The sequence below is a fragment of the Myxine glutinosa genome, chromosome 5 (genome assembly GCF_964187855.1).
Source record: "Myxine glutinosa chromosome 5, kmMyxGlut1.1, whole genome shotgun sequence".
Lineage (NCBI taxonomy): Eukaryota > Metazoa > Chordata > Myxini > Myxiniformes > Myxinidae > Myxine > Myxine glutinosa.
In genome coordinates, this window is record NC_136265.1 from 176,612,679 (window position 1) to 176,635,567 (window position 22,889).

At 44.3% G+C, this 22,889-nt stretch overlaps 1 protein-coding gene across 2 annotated transcripts in view; it reads left to right on the top strand.

Annotated features, from left to right (window-relative positions):
• The first annotated feature begins 3,777 nt into the window (after nucleotides 1–3,777).
• LOC137426686 (target of Myb1 membrane trafficking protein) overlaps nucleotides 3,778–22,889 on the top strand; it is a 51,953-nt gene continuing 32,841 nt past the window's right edge. The window contains exons 1-7 of one of the 2 annotated variants that reach the window (XM_068115471.2): nucleotides 3,778–3,983; nucleotides 10,433–10,517; nucleotides 10,614–10,692; nucleotides 11,457–11,606; nucleotides 17,041–17,175; nucleotides 17,389–17,541; nucleotides 19,684–19,806. In XM_068115471.2, the coding sequence (XP_067971572.2) occupies nucleotides 3,932–3,983; nucleotides 10,433–10,517; nucleotides 10,614–10,692; nucleotides 11,457–11,606; nucleotides 17,041–17,175; nucleotides 17,389–17,541; nucleotides 19,684–19,806 (777 nt within the window). In that variant the 5' untranslated portion in view covers nucleotides 3,778–3,931. The remainder of the gene's footprint in view (nucleotides 3,984–10,432; nucleotides 10,518–10,613; nucleotides 10,693–11,456; nucleotides 11,607–17,040; nucleotides 17,176–17,388; nucleotides 17,542–19,683; nucleotides 19,807–22,889) is intronic. The other variant, XM_068115470.2, reaches the window with a different exon arrangement.

Sequence of the window (22,889 nt, forward strand, 5' to 3'; positions counted from 1 at the left end):
GCGAAGGCTAAGCCACAGCAGTGCGTTTGCGGACCTCTGCAGGATTTGTTGGTTGTTGCCATGCTGCGGGCCAGTTTAACATTATGGAAGACTGTGCGGTGAAGGGCAGCTGGCTCGCTCCTGGGACATTGATCGGCTATCTCAGGAGAATGTAAGCTTCCCTCAGGGCATATGACAAACGAAGCCACCATGAGCCACGATCAATAATAGACCTGAGGACATTTCATAAACTAATGAAATATTCCCATATGCTGGTCGAGTTATTGTGATGTACGGATTCAATACAGAAGGATTAAATACAGACGCAGTGAAGCAATATAGCAATTGTTGGCAAACGGGATGACCAATTGGTCCATCAACGAAGCAACAGGTCGACTCTGCTAGTATTCTAGTAATATAGATAACTACTTGAGGACTTTCTTTGAGCTTGGCTCACGGGCGTGGCTTCAAATCAACAAGTGACTCGCCCGGTAAGTGTCGGTACAGCATCGTGTTTCAGAAATTTCTGAGGCTCGTTTCCCAGGTCATGAGCCTGTTTATCAAATACAAATGCTGACGGCTCGAAGTGGTCTTCACAACCAACATGGTATTTTGATTGAACATACGTTTTGATGTTGAATTTGGTTGTTGCTTGGGTTTTCAACCACAAAGCACACAATCATTGACAATCTTTTTGTGGGTCAGGGATGCAAAAAAAACGACTTTGGGCAAATTTCTCAATGGTTCGAACAGTTAAAAGCTTGGCACATCGGCATCTTTAACGCTATAATAACTTGTGATGAAATGCAGATGTACATGTCCATCAATGAGTTGTGCACCCATGACGTCAACGTGATTTAGACAGAAGTAGCTCATTTGCTTAACAGAAGTGAAAATATTCCGATTTTAAAACACGATTTTCCGGCTTATTATTTTACCAAAAATTTATTTTTGTGCTAATGGGTCAGGGATATCATCCTCTAAAATTAACCACTGTAGTGAATTAACCATTAACCACTACTGTACTACCCCGGAAAGAAAAATGAAAAATAACCTACAAAAATATGCAAAAACCAACACATAAAACTTTTGAAAAAATCTATAAAAGAAAAATAAACTGCAAATAACTGACAAAAAATTACAAAAACAAACAAAAAATAACTACAAAAGAAAAATAAACAAACACAAAGAAACCCACAAAATTTCCAAATAAAACTACAAAGAAAAGTAAACTACAAAAACAACACGAAAGAGCAATCGGAGATTTAAGACCCTCGCCAGGAGGTATTTTCAGTGGTTTTTAAGGCTTTTGTGTTAAAACAAATATGGCGGCCGAACCACGTGACCAATGACGTCATTGTTATTATTTTTTTCCCACCAATTTATCCCAAGATGATGCTCAAGAAATTTCATCTTGATCGGATGACATTTTGTACTTGTCGAATTATGACGTCATAATGGAGGGACCTATGATATCATCATTAACATATGTTATTCGACATGGAGAGCTCTTTACAATGAGCCATGTCTCAATTTTTTCTATGCAGCGCTTTGAGATATAGAGGTGCAATTTTTTTCGGTTTTTCCAAGATGGCGGACGAACCATGTGACCAATGACATCACTTTTTTTTTCTCCAATTTATCCCGAGATGATGCTCAAGAAATTTCATCTTGATCGGATAAAGTTTTGTACTTGTCGAATTGTGACGTCATAATGGAGGCACCTGTGACATCATCATTAACATATTTTGTTCTGCATGGAGAGTTCTTCACAATGAGCCATGTCTCAATTTTTTCTATTAAGTGCTTTTGGAGATAGAGGTGCAAAGTTTTTCGTTTTTCCAAGATGGCGGCCATACCACGTGACGTATGACGTCATAATGATAATTTAAAAATTATACAGGTGGAGTTGCCCCATATGGTGAAAATTTCCTGTAAATTGGACCAACGGTTGCAGAGAAAATCATATTTATTCTGTGTGGACAAACGAACAAAAAAATGAAAAATCGGTCAGAGACCGAGGACTTGCCGGAAGGTCCTCTTTTGTCCGCCATTTTGGACAAATATGGCGGCCGAACCACGTGACCTATGACGTCATCATTAACATATTTTATTCCCCATGGAGAGTTCTTTACAATGAGCCATGTCTCAATTTTTTCTATTCAGCACTTCCGGAGATATAGAGGTGCAAATTTTTCGGTTTTTCCAAGATGGTGGCCAAACCACGTGACGGGTGACCTCATCATTTTTTTTTTCTCCACCAGTTTATGCCGACATGGTGCTCAAGAAATTGCATCTTGATTCGATGAAGTTTTGTACTTGTCGAATTATCAAATTATGACGTCATAATGGAGGCTTTGGGCCGAGAGAGTTAAAAATTGGGCACAGTCTATTCCAGGGCAAAGCAAATATGTGTGTAAAGTTTGGCGATTCCATGTGCAACGATGTAGACGTAGTGCTGCACACAAACAGGCAGACAGACAGACAAACCAACCGATCAACATACTTGCTGGAATATTTTCCGGCAAGTAACAAACTCAAATGCAATACCCTCTCCTCTGGCGAGGGTAATTATTTAAAAAAACCTTCAAAAGAAAAACGACAACAACCTCACAAAAAAATAAACTACAAAACAAAAAAAAAAACAAAAAAAATCTAAAAAAAAAAAAAAAACGATACAAAAATAATCGACAAAAGATAAATAAATAAATCAAACCAACAAAAACAACCCCAAAAAGTGACTTTTTTCATTTTCTTTTTACGGCGTAGCCCATAGGGCAAAGCCATCTCGAACACTTTTTGTCTATGTATGTATGTCCCCTCAAACGTATACCAATCAGAGCTGAGGATCTGGTCACATGACGGGGTGATGTGATTACGTCTGATGTCATTACGGCGGCTGACTCCACACACCGCCATTTTGATTTATATGCCGTTCAGGCCGAAACATATCGTCGAACCTGTCATATATCACAATCGCCATGCTGTACCTTTACGTTTTTCATTCAGTGTGAAACACAAACAAACCGATTGTTAAAATGACCATAAAATATCGAAAACACCGACGTTACGGCTTTTCCAACAAAACGGTATGTACCCAAGACTTGTGGGGTATAATCTAGATTACAGTAGAACTTCGCTCAGTTCTGTATGTAAAACTTACCTCACGGATGTCTGGATTCCTCCAAATTTCTTTGTTTAATGTTATAAACAGCATTAGCAACTGTTTAAAAAGCGAATAATATGTGTTTGTGGTGTATAATACTTTGCAAGCCCGGCTACGCCGCTGGTAGACTTCCGGTCTTGTTTTCTTTAAATTGTTCTGGCTGGTGTTGATGTGGCGCAGATGGACATGATGGGCCAAATGGCCTCCTGCATATAAGTTACTTGTGTTAAAGAAGTGTTCTAATACGTCACAAGAGCTTTTAAATAGGGATCTGAGCAAATTGTAAACGTTTTAATTTCCCTGTTGCAGACTAAGCGAGTTTACACCACTCCATGCACATTCCATGTTTCACTCGTGAGTTGACGTGACGAGATTTAGGCTCCGCCCATAAGTACGGTTCCCACCCAATAGCTGAGCAATCTGTTAAGCCCCGCCCATTATCTGACGAGATGAGGTTTTGTCAGTCTGGTCCATTCCGCGCCTCCACATTCGCTCACCGAAAATGTCTTAGTCCCACCCACTCTAGTCCACACCTATTGGCTAGCCAAGAATTCTAAGCCCCGCCCATTAGCTCATCAAGCTTTTGCAGCCGTACCCAGTTTTCACGTTCGGTTGCCGCTCCCGCTTCAGATAACGCGGAAGTTTTCTCAGACCGTGTCCGCCCTAACTTATGCAAAGTGTAAATGCTCTGAGGGCAGTCAGTAAGCGCGAGGTGCCCTCCGCCGTCTCATTGCGTTGAAGGCGAATTCGGTCGTGGAGCATTGCGCATTGGGCGCTTGCACGGCAATGGCGTTCCTGTTGTTGGGAGCATTCGGCTCTCCAGCCGGTCAGCGAGTCGGTAGGTCCGGCTTCCATCAGGCCTGTAGTCTGTCGAGCCGAGAGGGTGTTTCTTCTGTGCTACATGGCGTCGCAACCTTTGCGTCGGTCTCTGACGTGACAGCCGTGTGCGTCCTCAAGCACAAGATGTAACACAATGTTTCGCTCTAAGTCTAATTAGTAATTATCCGGTGACTCCATAGCATGACCGGCTGCTGTCTCTGGTGGTCTTCATTTTTCCTCAGACGTGTTTGTTGATCGTGGGTGGGCCCGTTCGCGCCATGTACACAAACCTGAGAGCGAAGGGAAACGCTCTGTATCGTATGTCCCGAAGGATAAAACGTCACTACTAGTACTACGTTTTATCCTTCGGATGTTACAAAATAGGGAGTAGTGAGTCACAAACCGTCACATGGTGGGTGGTGACCTGTGCCTGTTCGATTCCTCCGCTGGATTACAGTATTGATCTGTGACCAGACACGACGAACATTGTGTGGCAGGATGCATTACGTATTAATACCTCAGCGCGATCCCCACTCTGCATCACCATCTTTTATAATCTATCTATAATTCCAGTAATCTCTGTACGTTTGTACGTTTGTACGTTTGTCTGTCTGTGACCGCTGTTTCTCGACAACCACGGGTCCGATATACTTTTAACTTGCCAGGTATATTGCTGGGGACCCGAGGATGTGCCTTTTCAAGGTTTCATATTAATCGGACAATTACTTACCGAGCTATGTACAAAAAACGATTCAACCAATCAGAGAGCAGCGAACGATCGCGTGTGCCGGCGTTGCGAATGGACCAAACCATTCCATGTAAATAGAGGGGGGGGTTCTGTGGTCGTTGCGAATGGACGAAACCATTTCATGTAAATAGAGGGGGGGGATTGTCACTGTACTCGCAAGCCGTTCGCCGTTCGCTTTGGCGTTGCGAATGGACCAAACCATTTCATGTAAATAGAGGGGGGGGATATAATTTTAGATAGATATATAGTACGGGCATATATATAGTACGGGCATGCCCTAGTCTATCTATAATTCCAGTAATCTCTGTACGTTTGTACGTTTGTACGTTTGTCTGTCTGTGACCGCTGTTTCTCGACAACCACGGGTCCGATATACTTTTAACTTGCCAGGTATATTGCTGGGGACCCGAGGATGTGCCTTTTCAAGGTTTCATATTAATCGGACAATTACTTACCGAGCTATGTCCAAAAAACGATTCAACCAATCAGAGAGCAGCGAACGATCGCGTGTGCCGGCGTTGCGAATGGACCAAACCATTCCATGTAAATAGAGGGGGGGGTTCTGTGGTCGTTGCGAATGGACGAAACCATTTCATGTAAATAGAGGGGGGGGGATTGTCACTGTACTCGCAAGCCGTTCGCCGTTCGCTTTGGCGTTGCGAATGAACCAAACCATTTCATGTAAATAGAGGGGGGGGGATATAATTTTAGATAGATATATAGTACGGGCATATATATAGTACGGGCATGCCCTAGTCTATCTATAATTCCAGTAATCTCTGTCTGTACGTTTGTCTGTGACCGCTGTTTCTCGACAACCACGGGTCCGATATACTTTTAACTTGCCAGGTATATTGCTGGGGACCCGAGGATGTGCCTTTTCAAGGTTTCATATTAATCGGACAATTACTTACCGAGCTATGTCCAAAAAACGATTCAACCAATCAGAGAGCAGCGAACGATCGCGTGTGCCGAACGTGGAGGACACACTCTGCCTCGGATGGCACATTTGAGAGCGTATTCATTTATTTCACGTTTGCAAACTATGTTGGCGTTAAACTACGTTTTAAAACTAATAAAAACGAATTTGCGATTCATTCGCTTTCCTGCGCGTTTGTGCACGCGATGGCGATTTCTTTACCAAACTCCGGAAGCCGTTCGCTTTGGACCAAACCATTGCATGTAAATAGAGGGGGGGGTTCTGTGGTCGTTGCGAATGGACCAAACCATTCATGTAAATAGAGGGGGGGGATTGTCACTGTACTCGCAAGCCGTTCGCCGTTCGCTTTGGCGTTGCGAATGGACCAAACCATTTCATGTAAATAGAGGGGGGGGATATAATTTTAGATAGATATATAGTACGGGCATATATATAGTACGGGCATGCCCTAGTAATAATAATAATAATAATAATAATAATGCGTTCCCTCATTCCTCCCTTGCTGCCTCTCCTCAACCCCCCTTCATGCCTCCCTTGCTTCCTCCCCTCAATCCTCCCTTGCTTCCTCCCCTCAACCCTCCCTTGCTTCCTCTCCTCAACCCTCCCTTGCTTCCTCCCCTCATCTCTCCCTTGCTTCCTCCCCTCAGCCATCCCTTGCTTTCTCCCCTCATCTCTCCCTTGCTTCCTCCCCTCAGCCACCCCTTACTTCCTCCCCTCAGCCACCCCTTACTTCCTCCCCTCAATCCTCCCTTGCTTCCTCCCCTCATCCCTCCCTTGCTTCCTCCCCTCAACCCTCCCTTGCTTCCTCTCCTCAACCCTCCCTTGCTTCATCTCCTCAATCCTCCCTTGCTTCCTCCCCTCAATCCTCCCTTGCTTCCTCCCCTCATCCCTCCCTTGCTTCCTCCCCTCAATCCTCTCTTGCGTCCTCCCCTCATACCCTGCTTTGCTTCCAAACCTCATACCCTCCCTTGCTTCCTCCCCTCATATCCTCCCTTGCTTCCTCCCCTCAGCCATCCCTTGCTTCCTCCCCTCATAGCCTCCCTTGCTTCCTCCACTAATACCCTCCCTTGCTTCCTCCACTCATACCCTCCCTTGCTTCCTCCACTCATACCCTCCCTTGCTTCCTCCCCTCAACCCTCCCTTGCTTCCACCCCTCCTCCCTCCCTTGCTTCCAACCTCCTCCCTCCCTTGCTTCCACCCCTCCTCCCTCCCTTGCTTCCTCCCCTCATCCCTCCCTTGCTTCCTCCCCTCAACCCTCCCTTGCTGCCTCTCCTCATCTCTCCCTTGCTTCCTCCCCTCAACCCTCTCTTCCTTCCTCTCCTCGTCCCTCCCTTGCTTCCTCACCTCATCCCTCCCTTGCTGCCTCACCTCATCCCTCCCTTGCTTCCTCCCCTCAACCCTCCCTTGCTTCCTCTCCTCAACCCTCCCTTGCTTCCTCCCCTCAACCCTCCCTTGCATCCTTCCCTCATCTCTCCCTTGCTTCCTCTCCTCATTCCACCCTTCCTCCCTCCCCTGCCTTCCTCCCTTCCCTCCCCTGCCTCCCTCCCTTCCCTCCCCTGCCTCCCTCCCTTCCCTCCCCTGCCTCCCTCCCTTCCCTCCCCTGCCTCCCTCCCTCCCCTCCCCTCCCCTGCCTCCCTCCCTGCCTCCCTCCCTCCCTCGCCTCCCTCCCTCCCTCCCCTCCCTCCCTGCCTCCCTCCCTCCCTCCCCTGCCTCCCTCCTTCCCTCCCTCCCCTCCCTCCCCTCCCCTCCCTCCCCTCCCTCCCCTCCCTCCTCTCCCCTCCCCTCCCTCCCCCCCTCCCCTCCCCTCCCTCCCCTCCCTCCCTCCCCCCCTCCCTCCCCCCCCTCCCTCCCCTCCCTCCCCTCCCCCCTTCCCTCCCTCCCTCCCTCCCCTGCCTCCCTCCCTCCCTCCCCTGCCTCCCTCCCTCCCTCCCCTGCCTCCCTCCCTTCCCTCCCCTGCCTCCCTCCCTTCCCTCCCCTGCCTCCCTCCCTCCCATCCTTGTCGTTGACGTCAAACGGGATTGGCAAATGAAATTAACATTCCCAGTAAACATGTTAAAGGTAAATTTTACTTGTACCTGCCAAAAATGCACTTCAGTTATAAGAGAAAAATACGTTTTTTTTTTTTTTTGTATGAGTACATACTACATAGTCGAGGCTCATGGAAGAGTTAGCACACTGAACGGAGCAGGATTTAGCAGACAAAAACAGAACCTAAACACATGCATGGAGAAGACGTCTTCATGGAGGCAAAATTAGGAGGGATTTGGGAGGAGGGTGTTAAGGAGGTTACAAAAAATCATGGGTTTGGATTGGGGATGATCTGAGATGGTGGTGAACAACTGTCTTGAAGACCTGGAGGGAAGAATGAGAAGAGAATGTGGAAGTTTATTCCACAGGTGGGGGAAAAATAAAGGAACGAATGAGTGGATGTGACCAGTGATCCTGGCTTCAGGTAGTTTCATCAGAAGGGGGTTGTTGGTGGACCCTGCGCCCACCTAATCCTAACCCACCCAACGGAACCCGTGCCCACCCAACGGAATCCGTGCCCACCCAACGGAACCCGTGCCCACCCAACGGAACCCGTGCCCACCCAACGGAACCCGTGCCCACCCAACGGAACCCGTGCCCACCCAACGGAACCGTGCCCACCCAACGGAACCCGTGCCCACCCAACGGAACCCGTGCCCACCCAACGGAACCCGTGCCCACCCAACGGAACCCGTGCCCACCCAACCCAAAATCCTATAATTTTTTTTAGGTCAAAAGGTCAACATCGGCCAAAGGTCAACCACTTTTTTTCAAATTTCTAAAATCCTCAATTTTCATCCGATTCACTTGAAAGATGAATGGGATTTACATATCGGCTGACTGAATTCAGCCAGCAACTATTTTTGAAATCAGCAGGGCCAAAAGGTCAACATAGGCCAAAGGTCAATAACCATTTAAAGTTTCTAAAATCCTTAAATTTCATCCGATTGACCTGGAATTTGAATGGCATTTTCATATCGGCGAACTGAATTCAACCACCAACTATTTTGAGATCAACATAGGCCAAAAGGTCAACATAGGCCAAAGGTCAACCATGTTTTTCCAAATTTCTAAAATCCTCAAATTTCATCCGATTGACTGGAAATTTGAATAGGATTTGCATATCAAGTCACTGAATTCAACCACCATCTATTTTTGAGATTAGCATAGGCCAAAAGGTCAACCTAAGCCAAAGGTTAACAGCCATTTCAAATTTCTAAAATCATTAATTTTCATCCGATTGACTTGGAATTTGAATGGCATTTTCATATCGGCGAACTGAATTCAACCACCAACTATTTTGAGATCAACATAGGCCAAAAGGTCAACATAGGCCAAAGGTCAACCATGTTTTTCCAAATTTCTAAAATCCTCAAATTTCATCCGATTGACTGGACATTTGAATAGGATTTGCATATCAAGTCACTGAATTCAACCACCATCTATTTTTGAGATTAGCATAGGCCAAAAGGTCAACCTAAGCCAAAGGTGAACAGCCATTTCAAATTTCTAAAATCATTAATTTTCATCCGATTGACTTGGAATTTGAATGGCATTTTCATATCGGCGAACTGAATTCAACCACCAACTATTTTGAGATCAACATAGGCCAAAAGGTCAACATAGGCCAAAGGTCAACCATGTTTTTCCAAATTTCTAAAATCCTCAAATTTCATCCGATTGACTGGAAATTTGAATAGGATTTGCATATCAAGTCACTGAATTCAACCACCATCTATTTTTGAGATTAGCATAGGCCAAAAGGTCAACCTAAGCCAAAGGTGAACAGCCATTTCAAATTTCTAAAATCCTTAATTTTCATCCGATTGACTTGGAATAACATCGGCCAAAGGTCAACCACTTTTTTCCGAATTTCTAAAATACTCAAATTTCATCCGATTGACTGGAAATTTGAATAGGATTTGCATATCAGGTCACTGAATTCAACCACCAACTATTTTTGAGATCAGCGTAGGCCAAAAGGTCAACATATGGCAACATTATTTTTGAGGTCAAAAGGATGCTCTCCTGAGTGCATTCTACTTCGCTCTGTTTTGCCAATGTTGCTCTGTGAGTGATTTTTGATTTGTTTCTCTGTCTGTTTGTGTTTGTTTGTCCACAGAATAAATATGATTTTCTCTGCAACCGTTGGTCCAATTGACAGGAAATTTTCACCATAGGTGCATCTCCACTGTATAATTTTTTAAATGATAATTATGACGTCATAGGTCACGTGGTTCGGCCGCCATTTTGGAAAATCCAAAAAACTTTGCACCTCTATCTCTGAAAGCGCTGCATCACAAAAATTGAGACATGGCTCATTGTGAAGAATTGTCCATGTAGAATCTGTTAATGATGATGATGTCATAAGTGCCTCCATTATGATGTCATAATTCGGCAAGTACAAAACTTCAACCGATCAAGATGAAATTTTTTGAGCATCATCTCAGGATAAATTGGTGGAAAAAAAAACAAAACAAAAAACGATGACGTCATTGTTCACATGGTTCGACAGCTATATTTGTTTTAAAACAAAAGCCTTAAAAACCACTGAAAACACATCCTGGCGAGGGTCTGCAATCTCTGATTGCTCTTTCTCGTATCATAAATGTTGTTGCAATGGTGACTGTTTTCTGTTATTTAACTGTTATCTTTGTGATTCAATGTCAACCTTGTGGTATTCACTTTCTGACTCGGTCTTAAGTGGCCCCGTTGATGGCCGATTCAAACCGAGCGCTACGCTTGTTTGCAGAGAAAGCAACCAATGGCACTTCAGCATGTGAGGATTGGAATCTTATTATGGAGATATGTGACATCATCAACGAGACTGAGGATGGGTGAGTGAATTTGCATGATCTTCAAAATATACACCGTTGGCCTGTACTAGTTCCACTCGTATGACCGCCCCACTGTTGTCCCCTCCCTCTCGTTAGCCCCAAAGATGCTGTGAAGGCCATAAGGAAACGGTTAAATGGGAACAAGAACCCCAAGGAAGTGATCCTGGCTCTCACGGTGGGTGAGATGTGGCTCTGGACGTCTTTGTGCAGAATTTGTGACTCTGCGTCAAGTCGACCCATCCCTTGGTTTCCATGAGAAGGGCAAATTGGTCCCAGCAGCGTGTGTGTGTGTGTGTGTGTGTGTGTGTGTGTGTGTGTGTGTGTGTGTGTGTGTGTGTGTGTGTGTGTGTGTGTGTGTGTGTGTGTGTGTGTGTGTGTGTGTGTGTGTGTGTGTGTGTGTGTGTGTGTGTGTGTGTGTGTGTGTGTGTGTGTGTGTGTGTGTGTGTGTGTGTGTGTGTGTTATTGCGTGTTATTGCGTGTTATTGCGTGATATTGCGTGATATTGCGTGATATATTGCGTGCGGGCGGCTGGGCTTATCCCCGCCGCTTAGCATGATCCCATCGGCAAAGTAGGTCCGTCTCGGGGTTATTAACGAGACATTTTCCTTCCTGTTGTTTCACCAGCAGTTTGTAATGTTGATTCATGTTTACATTGCTAAAAGAGGGAATTTCAATGAATTTGGTCGTTCATTTTTCTTTTCAATTTATGATTTTAATGAATGCTTTACACTTAGTATTGTAATACCCTTCACAACATCACCTGAGAGTGCTTTGTACAAATCCTTAAAAACTGCTGACCATGAAGGTACCAAAATAAACGATGGCCTTGTTATTGGAGATTGCATTTTTTGTTTGTTCGTTTTCCATTCTGATCTTAATGTTTGTTCGTGTAAACTCTTTTGTATTTTTTGATTCTCCGTCGAATGACCTTCTCTGCAGGTCCTCGAGACGTGTGTGAAAAACTGTGGCCGTCGGGTCCACATCCTGGTAGCCAAGCAGGAGTTTGTGGAAAGCGTCCTTGTCCGCCTCATTCAGCCCAAAATGGGTTTGCCTGTGGATGTGCATGATAAAGTTCTGGGTCTCATCCAGGTGAGGCCATATTATATAGGGTGGTTGTTTGTGGCTAACTCCACATTAAGATTGGGAGGTTTTCAGTACGTTAATTTTAAAATCAAAAGTCAGTCATCAATCACAAATAATCACGTGTGCACTAATCAACCTGAAAAAGTTTATTGTCGTTAAACCCACAAGTATGAACTGAACTGTTGGTTAGTTGTTGTTGTTGTTGTTGTTGCTGTATAGCTCTGCACTGTTCTCTCGAATAAGCTCTTGTCACAGAGACAGCCGATCAATCTTTCAGAAGCGACTCACAGATACCTCACATCCAGGATGGTACACACACACACACACACACACACACACACACACACACACACACACACACACACACACACACACACACACACACACACACACACACACACACACACACCTCGAGTTGGGGAAAGAGAGACGGGGAGTGTGAGAGTTAAGAGACAAAGAGAAGAGACAACAGAGAAAGGTCCGGGCCATTGGGACCGATCGGCACTCTGACTGTGACCGTGCTGCCTTGGGGAATCTGGGTAGCAGGGAAGAATGGGGAAGATTTGGCCCCCGACTTGCATTGGGGGGGGGTACAACCACCAGGAAGAAGGATCCCCGATAGTTGCTAAACTGTTGGTTATACCTAGAGTCCCTGTATATAGAGAGTTGTGTCAACTCAAATTTGGACGCCATTTTGTGTCTAAGTGTGTCGGATTAGATATACATGTACATTCGCGATATGGGGTGATATATTCTAAACCTGCTAAAAAAAAATTTACTACACATATTTAGTCTTATTATTACATACAGGTGATATTTGTTTTGTCAAAAACTCAGCTATTGCCGTGAAAAAGAGCTGTGTGGTGATATTAAAAGTGGTATGGCAATGCATATTACAAGCCAACACTGCATATAAGAGCTAACATTATAAGTAAGACAAACCAATGCTGTCGTTCTCTGAATTTTAATAACTTTTAGAAAGGAGTGTGGGCATATCCAATATTTTTTAAAGGGTGCCGAGAGCAATTCCGGTGTAGGACTTCCAGCCGACATATAGTCTAACACACTTAAAACAAATTCTGTACGTGGTATTGCCATATTTCTTTTGTGTACAACTTTAGTTTTATCGACATTTATATTCAATTTCCATTGTAATGATTTAACAAGCTGCAAGTCAGCTTCTGTCTCTGACATAAGGAAAACGTCATCGGCATCTAGTAAGATTGAAACGTTCATTTATTACTACACCCTTGCCCAGAACTCTGATGGATATTGCCTGATCGATTAATGTTTCATAGCTGGCGACTTAATTAACACTTAATTTTCGACTGCGCCAAGCCGTAATTAAACAGAGAAAAAACTTTTAAAAATACCTGCAGTGTGCACGGTTCGTCTAGTCGAACAGATATGGAAAAGCACAGATAAGACGTCGTATTCACCATAACTTGTTTAATTTCCCAAAAATGTCCCAAATTTGTCTTCTGACTTTATCACTTGGAAATCTATACATCTTATATTTCCCAGATTGGTTTGAACAACCAAAAGCAGAACAACCAGTCATTTTGTTTGGCAATAAACAACATTCCCGTACCAAGCTGACGTTCACGCACGGTGAAGTTAGACACAAAATGGCGCCACGAAATCACGTGACCAGAAATCTCGGGTCAGCGCATGGCGCAACTCTCTTTATACAGGGACTCTAGTTATACCTAAACGGGGTAGTAGCAGCAAGCCAAGATTATTTCAAGTGAAACACTGATAAGCAGAAAGCTTGTCATTGAAAGCTATTTTGTGTATACAGTACTAATTGATCAATACAACAAACAACAACAGGCATTTTAAGGCCATTTTCCCTGCAAGAGTGGGGGTTAGCCTTGCGGTCCCATGACAATGTTCTCCATTTTGCCCTATTTTCTGCATCTCCCCTTTTTAACCCCCTTGCCCGCATTTCTTCTTCGACCATCTTTGGCCAAGTCTTTCTCGGTCTTCCCCGTCCTCTACTTCCTTCTACATTCATTTCCATCACTCTTCTCAACCAGTCACTTTCATCCTTCCTCAACACATGACCAAACCATCTCAACCTGTTCCTCTTCACAACAGCAATCACAGGCTCTATTCCCATCATCTTTCGCAATTCATCATTTGTCTTCCCCTCTCTCAACGATACTCCACACATCCACTGAACCATTCGCATTTCCACCCTTTCCAGCCTTCGTTGCTGCTCTACGTTCATTACCCATGTCACACTCCCATAAATCATAACACTTCTCACACATGCAGCATACACCTTTCCCTTCAGCTTCAATGACACTCCCCTCCTCGTCAGCACACCACTCAGTTCCCGAAACTTCTTCCATGCACATCTCACTCGAGCAACCATTGCCTAGTCTGATCCACCTTCTCCATTCAGCATGCCTCCAAGGTAACAAAATGTTTTCACACCTTCCAGCTTCACGCCATCTCCAAGATCCAACTCAACATCTCCTCCATCTGCAGCTCCCTCTGTGCACACCCCACACCCGAATCTAGCCACCACACTGGCCAACGACCCTCTCAAACCACCACACCCTTGATGAACCCACTCAGCGCACACCGCACATTGAATGGAATTCACTCCGACACCCCTCCCGCACACAGCACACGGCCACCTCCCAGCTCCCTCCACCCCACCACACGCTCCACCACTTGCCATCACCCTCGTCTTTCCGATATTCACCCCCAGACCTTTTGTCTCCATACATTCCTTCCACCCGTTCATCCTCTCCTTCAGTCCATCCATACCCTCTGCAACCAACACCAGATCATCTGCACACAACAACTCCCACGGTAAACCCTCCCTTACGTTCCCAGCCAGCACCTCCACCACAGCCACAAATAGTAGTGGACCCAGTACCGACCCCCGATGCACTCCCACCTTCACCCCAAACTCACCACTGTTCCCGTCCTTCGCCCCCACAGCTGTGCGCGCTCTCCCGTACACCGCCATCACTACTCTGATCAACCATTCCTCCACTCCTAACCTCCCCAACGCCCATGCCACTACTTCACGTGGAACCCTATCGAATGCTTTCTCCAGATCAACAAACCCAAGAAACAACTTCCTCCTCCTCTCCATCCACCTCCCCCGCAACTGCCTCACAATAAAAAGCGCGTCTGTCGCTCCTCCTCCTGGCATAAATCCAAACTGCATTTCGTCAATCTTCACTTTCTTCCTGATCCTCCTCTCCAACACCTCCTCCAACACCCTCATTCCATGCTCCAATAACTATCGCTCGATACGAGCCACACTCCAGAGGATCACCTTTCCCCTTGTATAGAGGGACGAGGGTACTCAGTTCCCAATCCACTGCAATGCGGCCTTCTTTCACCACCAGATTGCAGATCTCTGTCATTCTCTTCACACCCCAATTTCCCGCTGCCTTCAACATATCTCCCACAACTCCCGTCGGCCCTCCCGCTTTTCTACTCTTCATTGCTTTTATCGCTTCCTCAACTTCCATCTCGGTTATCTTCTCTGCCGGTCCTAAAACTGGGTTGCTCTCTATGTTGCCATCCCATTCATTCTCTGCATTCAACAGTATTTCCATATATCTTTTCCATCTTCTGTTAATTCCATCTGGGTCCACAACGATTTGTCCCACTTCATCCTTCAAGCAACTCACCCCCATCACATCACACCTCTCTTTCGCTATCTGCTTTGCAATCCTGAATACTGCTTTCTGACCCTCTTCCGAATCCAAGCGTTCTCGGAACATTTTCCGACATGCCTCCTGTGCCTTTGCTACCTCTTTCTTTGCAGCCTTCTTGGCTGCCTAATAACTTTCATGCTCTGCCTTTTCTGCCCCCATACCCTTCGCCCTCTGCCACTCCTTGAACTTCTTCCTCTTCACGTCAATCTTCTTTCCAACTTCATCATCCCACCACCATGTTTCCGAGTGCCTCGGTGATCCTTTTGTCCATCCACATACGTCACCAACGGCTCCCAACAGACTATCTTTCATTGACATCCAACCACTTTCAAGCTCAACCACATCATCCTCCACCATACTCAGCCTCTCTTTTAATGCCTCCCTCACTGTCACCTCTTTCAACCTCCACACCTTCATTCTCTGTTGGTACTTCACCCGCCGAGCTCTCCTCGCACCTTTCACCCTTATGTCGCAGACAACCAAGTGGTGCTGTGAAACAGCCTCCTCCCCCGGGATCACCTTTGTGATCCAACCTGCGGAGCATATCCCAAGATGATGTTCACCAAGAGCTTTCCAATCATCATTTTCACCATCATTAACCTTTCGCTCACTCTTGTCACACTCACCACACTGTCTACAAACTCCTCAGAAAACAGAACACCAACACCATTCACGCCCTCCGGGCACCCTTGCCACACAAACTTGTATTTCTGTCCCTGCCTACCCTTCACCATTCTCACACCACTTCCCTTCCATCTCGTCTCCTGCACACAACATATGTCCACTCTTCTTCTGACCAATACTTCCACCACTTCTCCTGATCTCCCTGTCATTGTCCCTACATTCCATGTCCCAAATCTCAGAAACCGATCTCCACGTCGGGCATCAGACGTTTCGTCGTCATAAATGGAATGATTTCCACCCTTGCTTCAATCGGGTTCCCCACCTTGAGTTTTGATGAGAGGGAGTGGGGTCCCCCACGGGGTACTTCGGGCTGTACCCTGCCCATATGTAGTTGTAATTGTCATGGTTCTCTTTTTGAGGCAATGTTTTTATGGCCGGATGCCCTTCCTGACGCCAACCCTTTTAGTCGCCTCTTACGACACTCAGGGATACGGTGTACCTATTCTAAACCGGGGCACACACCGGGAATGGTGTTTGCCTCACGTACATGGAGTAATAATGATGAGTTCCCTTACAAGCACCGTCAATGCAGGAGGACACCACGAGACCCATCAAAGCCGATGCTGTGATTGCCAACCCATGGTTGTTTGTCAGTGCTCTGTCCTTTGTAAATGTTGCACATCAAGCAAGGAATCAGCACGTACCGTTTTTGAAGTCTTTACTTTGACAATGTCGGGCTTCAAATTCCCGACCTCCCAGAGCGGACACTCTAAACATCACATATTGCGACCATGTGTGGTCGCAATATTGCCAGTGTTTGGGTCCAGACCAAATTATTAACGTGAAACACTTTCTCACCGCAAGGGCACGTAGATTTGAAGAAGCATTGGACATCTCAGACCGAAAGGTCACATGTTGTGTCGCGGCCACAGGCTGTATCTGGCTATTATATAGGAAAACTTATGAGTCCACTAGACAGTCATAAATATTGAAGGAGAGGAGTAAAAAATGTTTAAATTTCACATGAATAAGATCTTATTTTTTAATAGTGTGATTCTGTTTCAAATAGTAGAAATAGATTTGTTTCACCCTCTGATATCCCATTCATTGCCTGTCCTGTTTTGCAGACGTGGGCGGATGCATTCTGTTCCTATCCTGAACTGTCAGGCGTCGTCCAGGTATGTGAAGACCTCAAGCGAAAGGGTGTCGAGTTTCCCATGACGGATCTGGATGCTTTATCTCCCATTCACACACCACAGAGGGCAAGTATAATCACCCCACACGGATGCTTTGATGTTTGGCTTTTGTTGCAGGCCCCGTGGTAGGGTTAGCTTACTCAGCATCGTCAAATCGATTTGTTTAATCCATGCAGTGAAATTAGGTATTCCTTGAGATTAAAGATTTAATTTGAAGTTATTTATTTGTTAATTTTATATCGGCTTATTGGAAGCTTTTGATCTGTGGTGTGTGTTTAGAGCATTCCTGAGGTGGATCCAGCCATTCAAAGACCCAAGGGTGGTGCTTGTGCTGTCGGCGACATCGAAAACGTCATGGCCACTGCACCTCCTGTTTCACCCCCTGTTATTTCCCCTGGTGGTTCTGATCCAATCAAACTTACACCTGAGCAGGTTAATAACACCTGATTACCTATGCCACCGAAGGCTTACGGATGTTATGTTTTCACCCCTGTCTGTTTCTGTAAGCAGGATATCTCAAAAGGTTGTGGACGGATTCGGATGGAATTTGGTCGTCAGGCTGGTTCTGTGACAAGGACAAATTGATTATATTTTGGTGGGGATCCAGATGCGAGAATTTTTCAATTTCTAAAGTGATTCCTCACCATTGAGAGATGGGACCCTAAACGATATACAGTCATGTGAAAAAGTAAGTACACCCCATGTAAAGTTTTGTCTTTTTCAACATATTTCAACATACAGCTATTTGATCTTCATTTCAACAATATTGATCGATAAAGGTGATATAATATAACAAATATCATGATACATTTACATTTTGTAGTCCATTGTATAATTTAAATAAACATAAATGCAAATTCCGCATGTGGAAAAAGTAAGTACACCCTTGGCTCTAATAGGTGGTATTGCCCCCTTTGGCAGAAACAACCTCAAGTAGGCGTTTCTTATAACTGTATACCAATCTCTGACATCGACTGGGAGAAATTTTTGCCCACTCCATGCAGAATTCTTTCAGCTGTGCGATGTTTGAGGGGTTTCTTGCATGCACAGCTCGTTTCAAATCCCCCCACAACATCTCGATGGGATTTAGATCCGAGCTTTGACTTAGCCATTCCAGAACCCTCCATTTCTTTCTTTTCAGCCATTCCTTGGTGGATTTACTGGTATGTTTAGGGTCATTGTCATGTTGCAAGGTCAACCTTCGGTTGAGCTTAAACTTTCCGACAGATGGCCTCACATTATCCTCAAGCACCCTCTGGTACAATGAAGAATTCATAGTGGATTATATGATGGTGAGCTGCCCAGGCCCTGATGCAGCAAAGCTGCCCCAAACCATAATATTTCCACCACCATGCTTTACAGTTGGTATCAGGTTCTTGTGGTCAAATGCTGTCTTTGATTTTCACCAAACATGTCTTCTGGTACTGTGGCCAAATAGCTCTACCTTTGACTCATCTGTCCAGAGCACATTGTTCCAGAAGTGCTGGTCTTTGCCTAGGTGTTCACTGGCAAACTTTAGTCGTGCTCTGATGTTCTTTGTGGACAGCAAAGGTTTCCTCCTGGCACACCTCCCATGTAGATCAAATTTGTGCAGCTTCTTTCTAATGGTAGACTCGTGCACTTTGACATCAACTGTGGCAAGAGCTACCTGTAGGTCCCGTGATGACATTCTGGGGGTTCTTGGAGACTTCTTTCAGCATCTTGCGGTCTGCTCTCGGGCTGAACTTGCTGGGGCGGCCTGGCCTGAACAAGTTGGCAGTTGTTTGGAATCTTCTCCACTTGTAGATGATCTTCCGGACAGTCGAATGATTGATTTCAAATTGTTTGGAGATCTTTTTAAATCCCTTTCCAGACTCGTAGGCATCTATAACCTTCTTTCTGAAGGCCTCAGAGAGCTCTTTTGATCTATGCATGGTGACGCCGCACACTTCAACAACAAAGAGCAAACCAAACTAAATGTCTGAGGTTTAAAAAAGACAGGTTCCTCCAGATCCTCTCTAATGATGTTCTAATCATTTGCACCTGAGCTGGTGCACCTGATTCTAATTTTAGGTATTTGAAGTAGTGATAAATGTAGGGGTGTCCTTACTTTTTCCACATGCGAAATTTGCATTTATGTTTATTTAAATTATACAATGGGCTACAAAATGTAAATGTTTCATGATATTTGTTATATTATATCACCTTTATCTATCAATATTGTTGAAATGAAGATCAAATAGCTGTATGTTGAAATATGTTGAAAAGGTCAAAACTTTACATGGGGTGTACTTACTTTTTCACGTGACTGTGTAGCATAATATTTCAAAAAGTTATGTACGTATTTTAACAAAACTAGGTGGATACGTTGAGTCGGTGACTAAAACAAGGCCATTAGGTTTTGGTTCAAGTCCGAATCCAGATCCGGCTCATCAGTGGGATACAAAACATAAACTGTTCAGCCTGGCAGAGGTTTGTGCTCTACTGAGTGCTATTCTAGTTTGAACAGTTATTGACTGTACAATGCGTGTGGTGTGCCTGCTGGCTACATTTGTGTGTCCTTGCTGACTACATTTGTGTGTCCTTCCTCTGCAGATGGGCAAGCTGCGCAGTGAGTTGGACCTTGTGGAAGGAAACGTTCAAGTGATGTCAACTTTGCTAACCGAAGTAGTTCCAGCACAGAAACAGGAACAAGCCTCAGATTTACAGCTATTGCAGGTATATGCACACCTGGATATCCCATTATTGAGTGACTTCACACAGAGAGATCTCCATGTACATTAATTTAATCGATATATAAAAGTAGTGGCACTTTTCTGTCTGCCTGTTTCTCTTTCTGTTGACACCACAACCACCCACATCGTCATCAGTAGAAAGGCTGACTCTGCCCACCGGCATTTTGATTTTCATGCAGTTCAGGCCGAACACATTGTCAAACCTGTCATATTCACAATCACCATGCCCGACCTTTATATTAACCACCTTTAGAGGCCATTTTTCCCCGCAAAGAGGGGGTTGGCCTTTTTCGGGAACCGTGGTTGTTGTTGTTTTTTGGTCCCCTTTTTGAAGCAATGTTTTACGGCCGGATGCCCTTCCTGACGCCAACCCTTTTTGCCGCCTTTAACGACAAACAGGCAATTACCAGTGAACTGGTACTCAATTAGCCGACCTCGGAAGGATGACGGGCTGAGTCAACCCCCCTGGCGTTAATTCAGCGATCGACCGGGATTCAAACCCAGGATCCTAGGATCCTAAGCCGGCACCCTAGCCGCTAGCCCAACACCAGGGTTCCAACCAGGTTCCAACCCAACACCAGGGTTCCATGCCCGACCTTTATATTGCGAAACATAAACTTCTGGAAGCATGCGAGGCAGCACTTTGTTGCTTATACACCACTCAAAAAAGAAAGATTTCTCTGCGGAACTATGTTCCACAGGTCCCTGCTAGTAACTATAAAATACAGCTCATGGTATGTTACTTGAAAGCTTTTTTGAGTTGTTGATCATATTTTCACCTTTGACCTCCATTATCTTTGACACCACTTTTACCTCCATCACCGAAGGTGGACGGACGGAAGTTATGTATTCACCCCTGTTTGTTTATTTTTTGTTACTTGTGAAATCCAAGATTCACAAGTATATAGGTTGGTCTGGTTTGTTATTGTTTGTTTGTCAATTGCCGACAGGTGACATTTTTACACTGATCACGAAATTTAACCAACTAGAGCAATCTAATATAAATCACATTTCAAATAATTTGAGTCAAATACAAAAGGTATATTATTTAAAAAACAACTAGAGCATTGCGACTGCGTCGCCAATATTCCTCCACGTAGTCCTTGCCTGTAACAACAGGTAGATTCCCTCGTTGACTGTCCAAAGGAAAACAAGTTTTATTGAAATCCCTCCAGCTGTTCTCAAGTATCACATTTTCACCAGACATGACAAGTTTCACATCGACCAGTGGAGCGGTTTCGGAGACGGTTTTTAACTCAACTGGACTATGTCCAGCTGAGTTTTTGTCGACACCCAGTGTCCGTCGTCTGTCTGTCTGTCTGTAAACAATTTGACGTCTACGCTCTAAAAGTCACAAATATTGATCAAATTTGATGAAACTTGTTATGCAGCATCTTTAAGACATAAACTAGTTTGGGATTGCATTTGGGCGTTGCATGCCCAAAAATGGTCGTGGCAGGGTGGCCATATTGAAAAATCAATTTTTGTCAATCTGGTACTTCCTAATGTAGCTAGAAGGCTGAAACTTGGTGTGTAGACAGTATGTAACAAACCTCAACACATATAATAAATTCAAGTCTGAAATCTGAAAAAAGTAATTGTAGTTTTACTTTTCATGCCAGACTTAAAACTCAATTTTTTTCTAGTTTCCTGTTTAAACATGAGATACCTTCAACGTTACTGTTCCTCTTTAGCACATATAAACTATATAGTTTGTGGTTCTATTATGCATATTCTAACCATATTGATATAGACCAGTTGAGTTCAGGTTCCCTGGAACCTCTAGGTTTTTTAAATATCGACTTTCAAGCTAATTTGGCTGCCAAACCACATGACATAGGACATCAAAAATGTGCACTCTGCATGTATAGGTAGGGGGTTACGTTTGTGAAGTTTTGTGTTGATCGGATAAGGTTCGTTTTTCTATCCAAGATGGTTGCCAAACCACGTGACCTACAACTTCATCATTTTCAAGCCATATGCAGCAATGGTGTTAGATGACATTTGTAAAGTTTGTCATCGATAGAGTAAGCGGTTTCTGAGACAATTGTTTAAGATTTTCCTTCAATCCAATATGGCTGCCACACCATGTGATCGATGACTTTTTCATGATCAACTATTAATCGCCATGCCTAGTTGATACACGTAAAGTTTCGAGTCGATCTCTTTGGTGGTTTGGGAGAAGAGGTTTTAGGTTAAATCCAATATGGCTGCCAAACCATGTGACCTATGATGTCATAAATTTAATATTTCAATATAAATGGGTCATAGTTCATGTACATGCAATTTCAGATTTTAGGATAAGGCATTCAATTAAAACATTTATGGCTGGTATACCACTTGGCTGATATCGTTATCACGCTTTTGTTCCCCGTTGGGAGTACTTGACAATGTGCCAAGTTTCAAATTTTTCCATTCAGCGGTTTCCGAGAAATATTTTTTTAATTATTTGCTTTTAATCCAAGATGGCTGCCATACCACATGATCTATGATGTCACAATTATCATAAAAGCATTCTACATGGGTGTCGCTCCTACCCTAAAAGTTTTGTCTCAATCGGACACGTAGTTGCTGAGAAAATCGAGGTTTAGCCCATACAGACGGACGGACGGACGGCCACAACCCGAAAACGCAATTCCCCCTGCTACCCTTTGGGGCAGAGGCATAAAAAGGTAGGATGCAAACAAATAGTACACAGATCCAGGTGGTTACAAAGACTATTTTGTACATTGTTATAAAGTTTAAATTATAATGCATTGGTTAGATAAATTAGATAAATTGCAAAAACATCGATATGAAGTAAACAATAGATCTTCATTGTATACGACATCTGAATCTGGGTTTCCTATATATTGATACAAGTTAGGTTGTGCAGGAGTCTATTAACAAGCAAAGCTTGCAGAGTATAGATCCCCATATATTACATGTAAAATCATGAAATTAGCACAATGACAAAAATGAGGGAAATTAATACAGTGAAAAAATAGATATGGAGAAAAAAAGAGAAAATGAGAAGGAAAAAGAGAGAGAGTGAGAGAAGGAAGGATATAACAAGAAAGGTTCAGG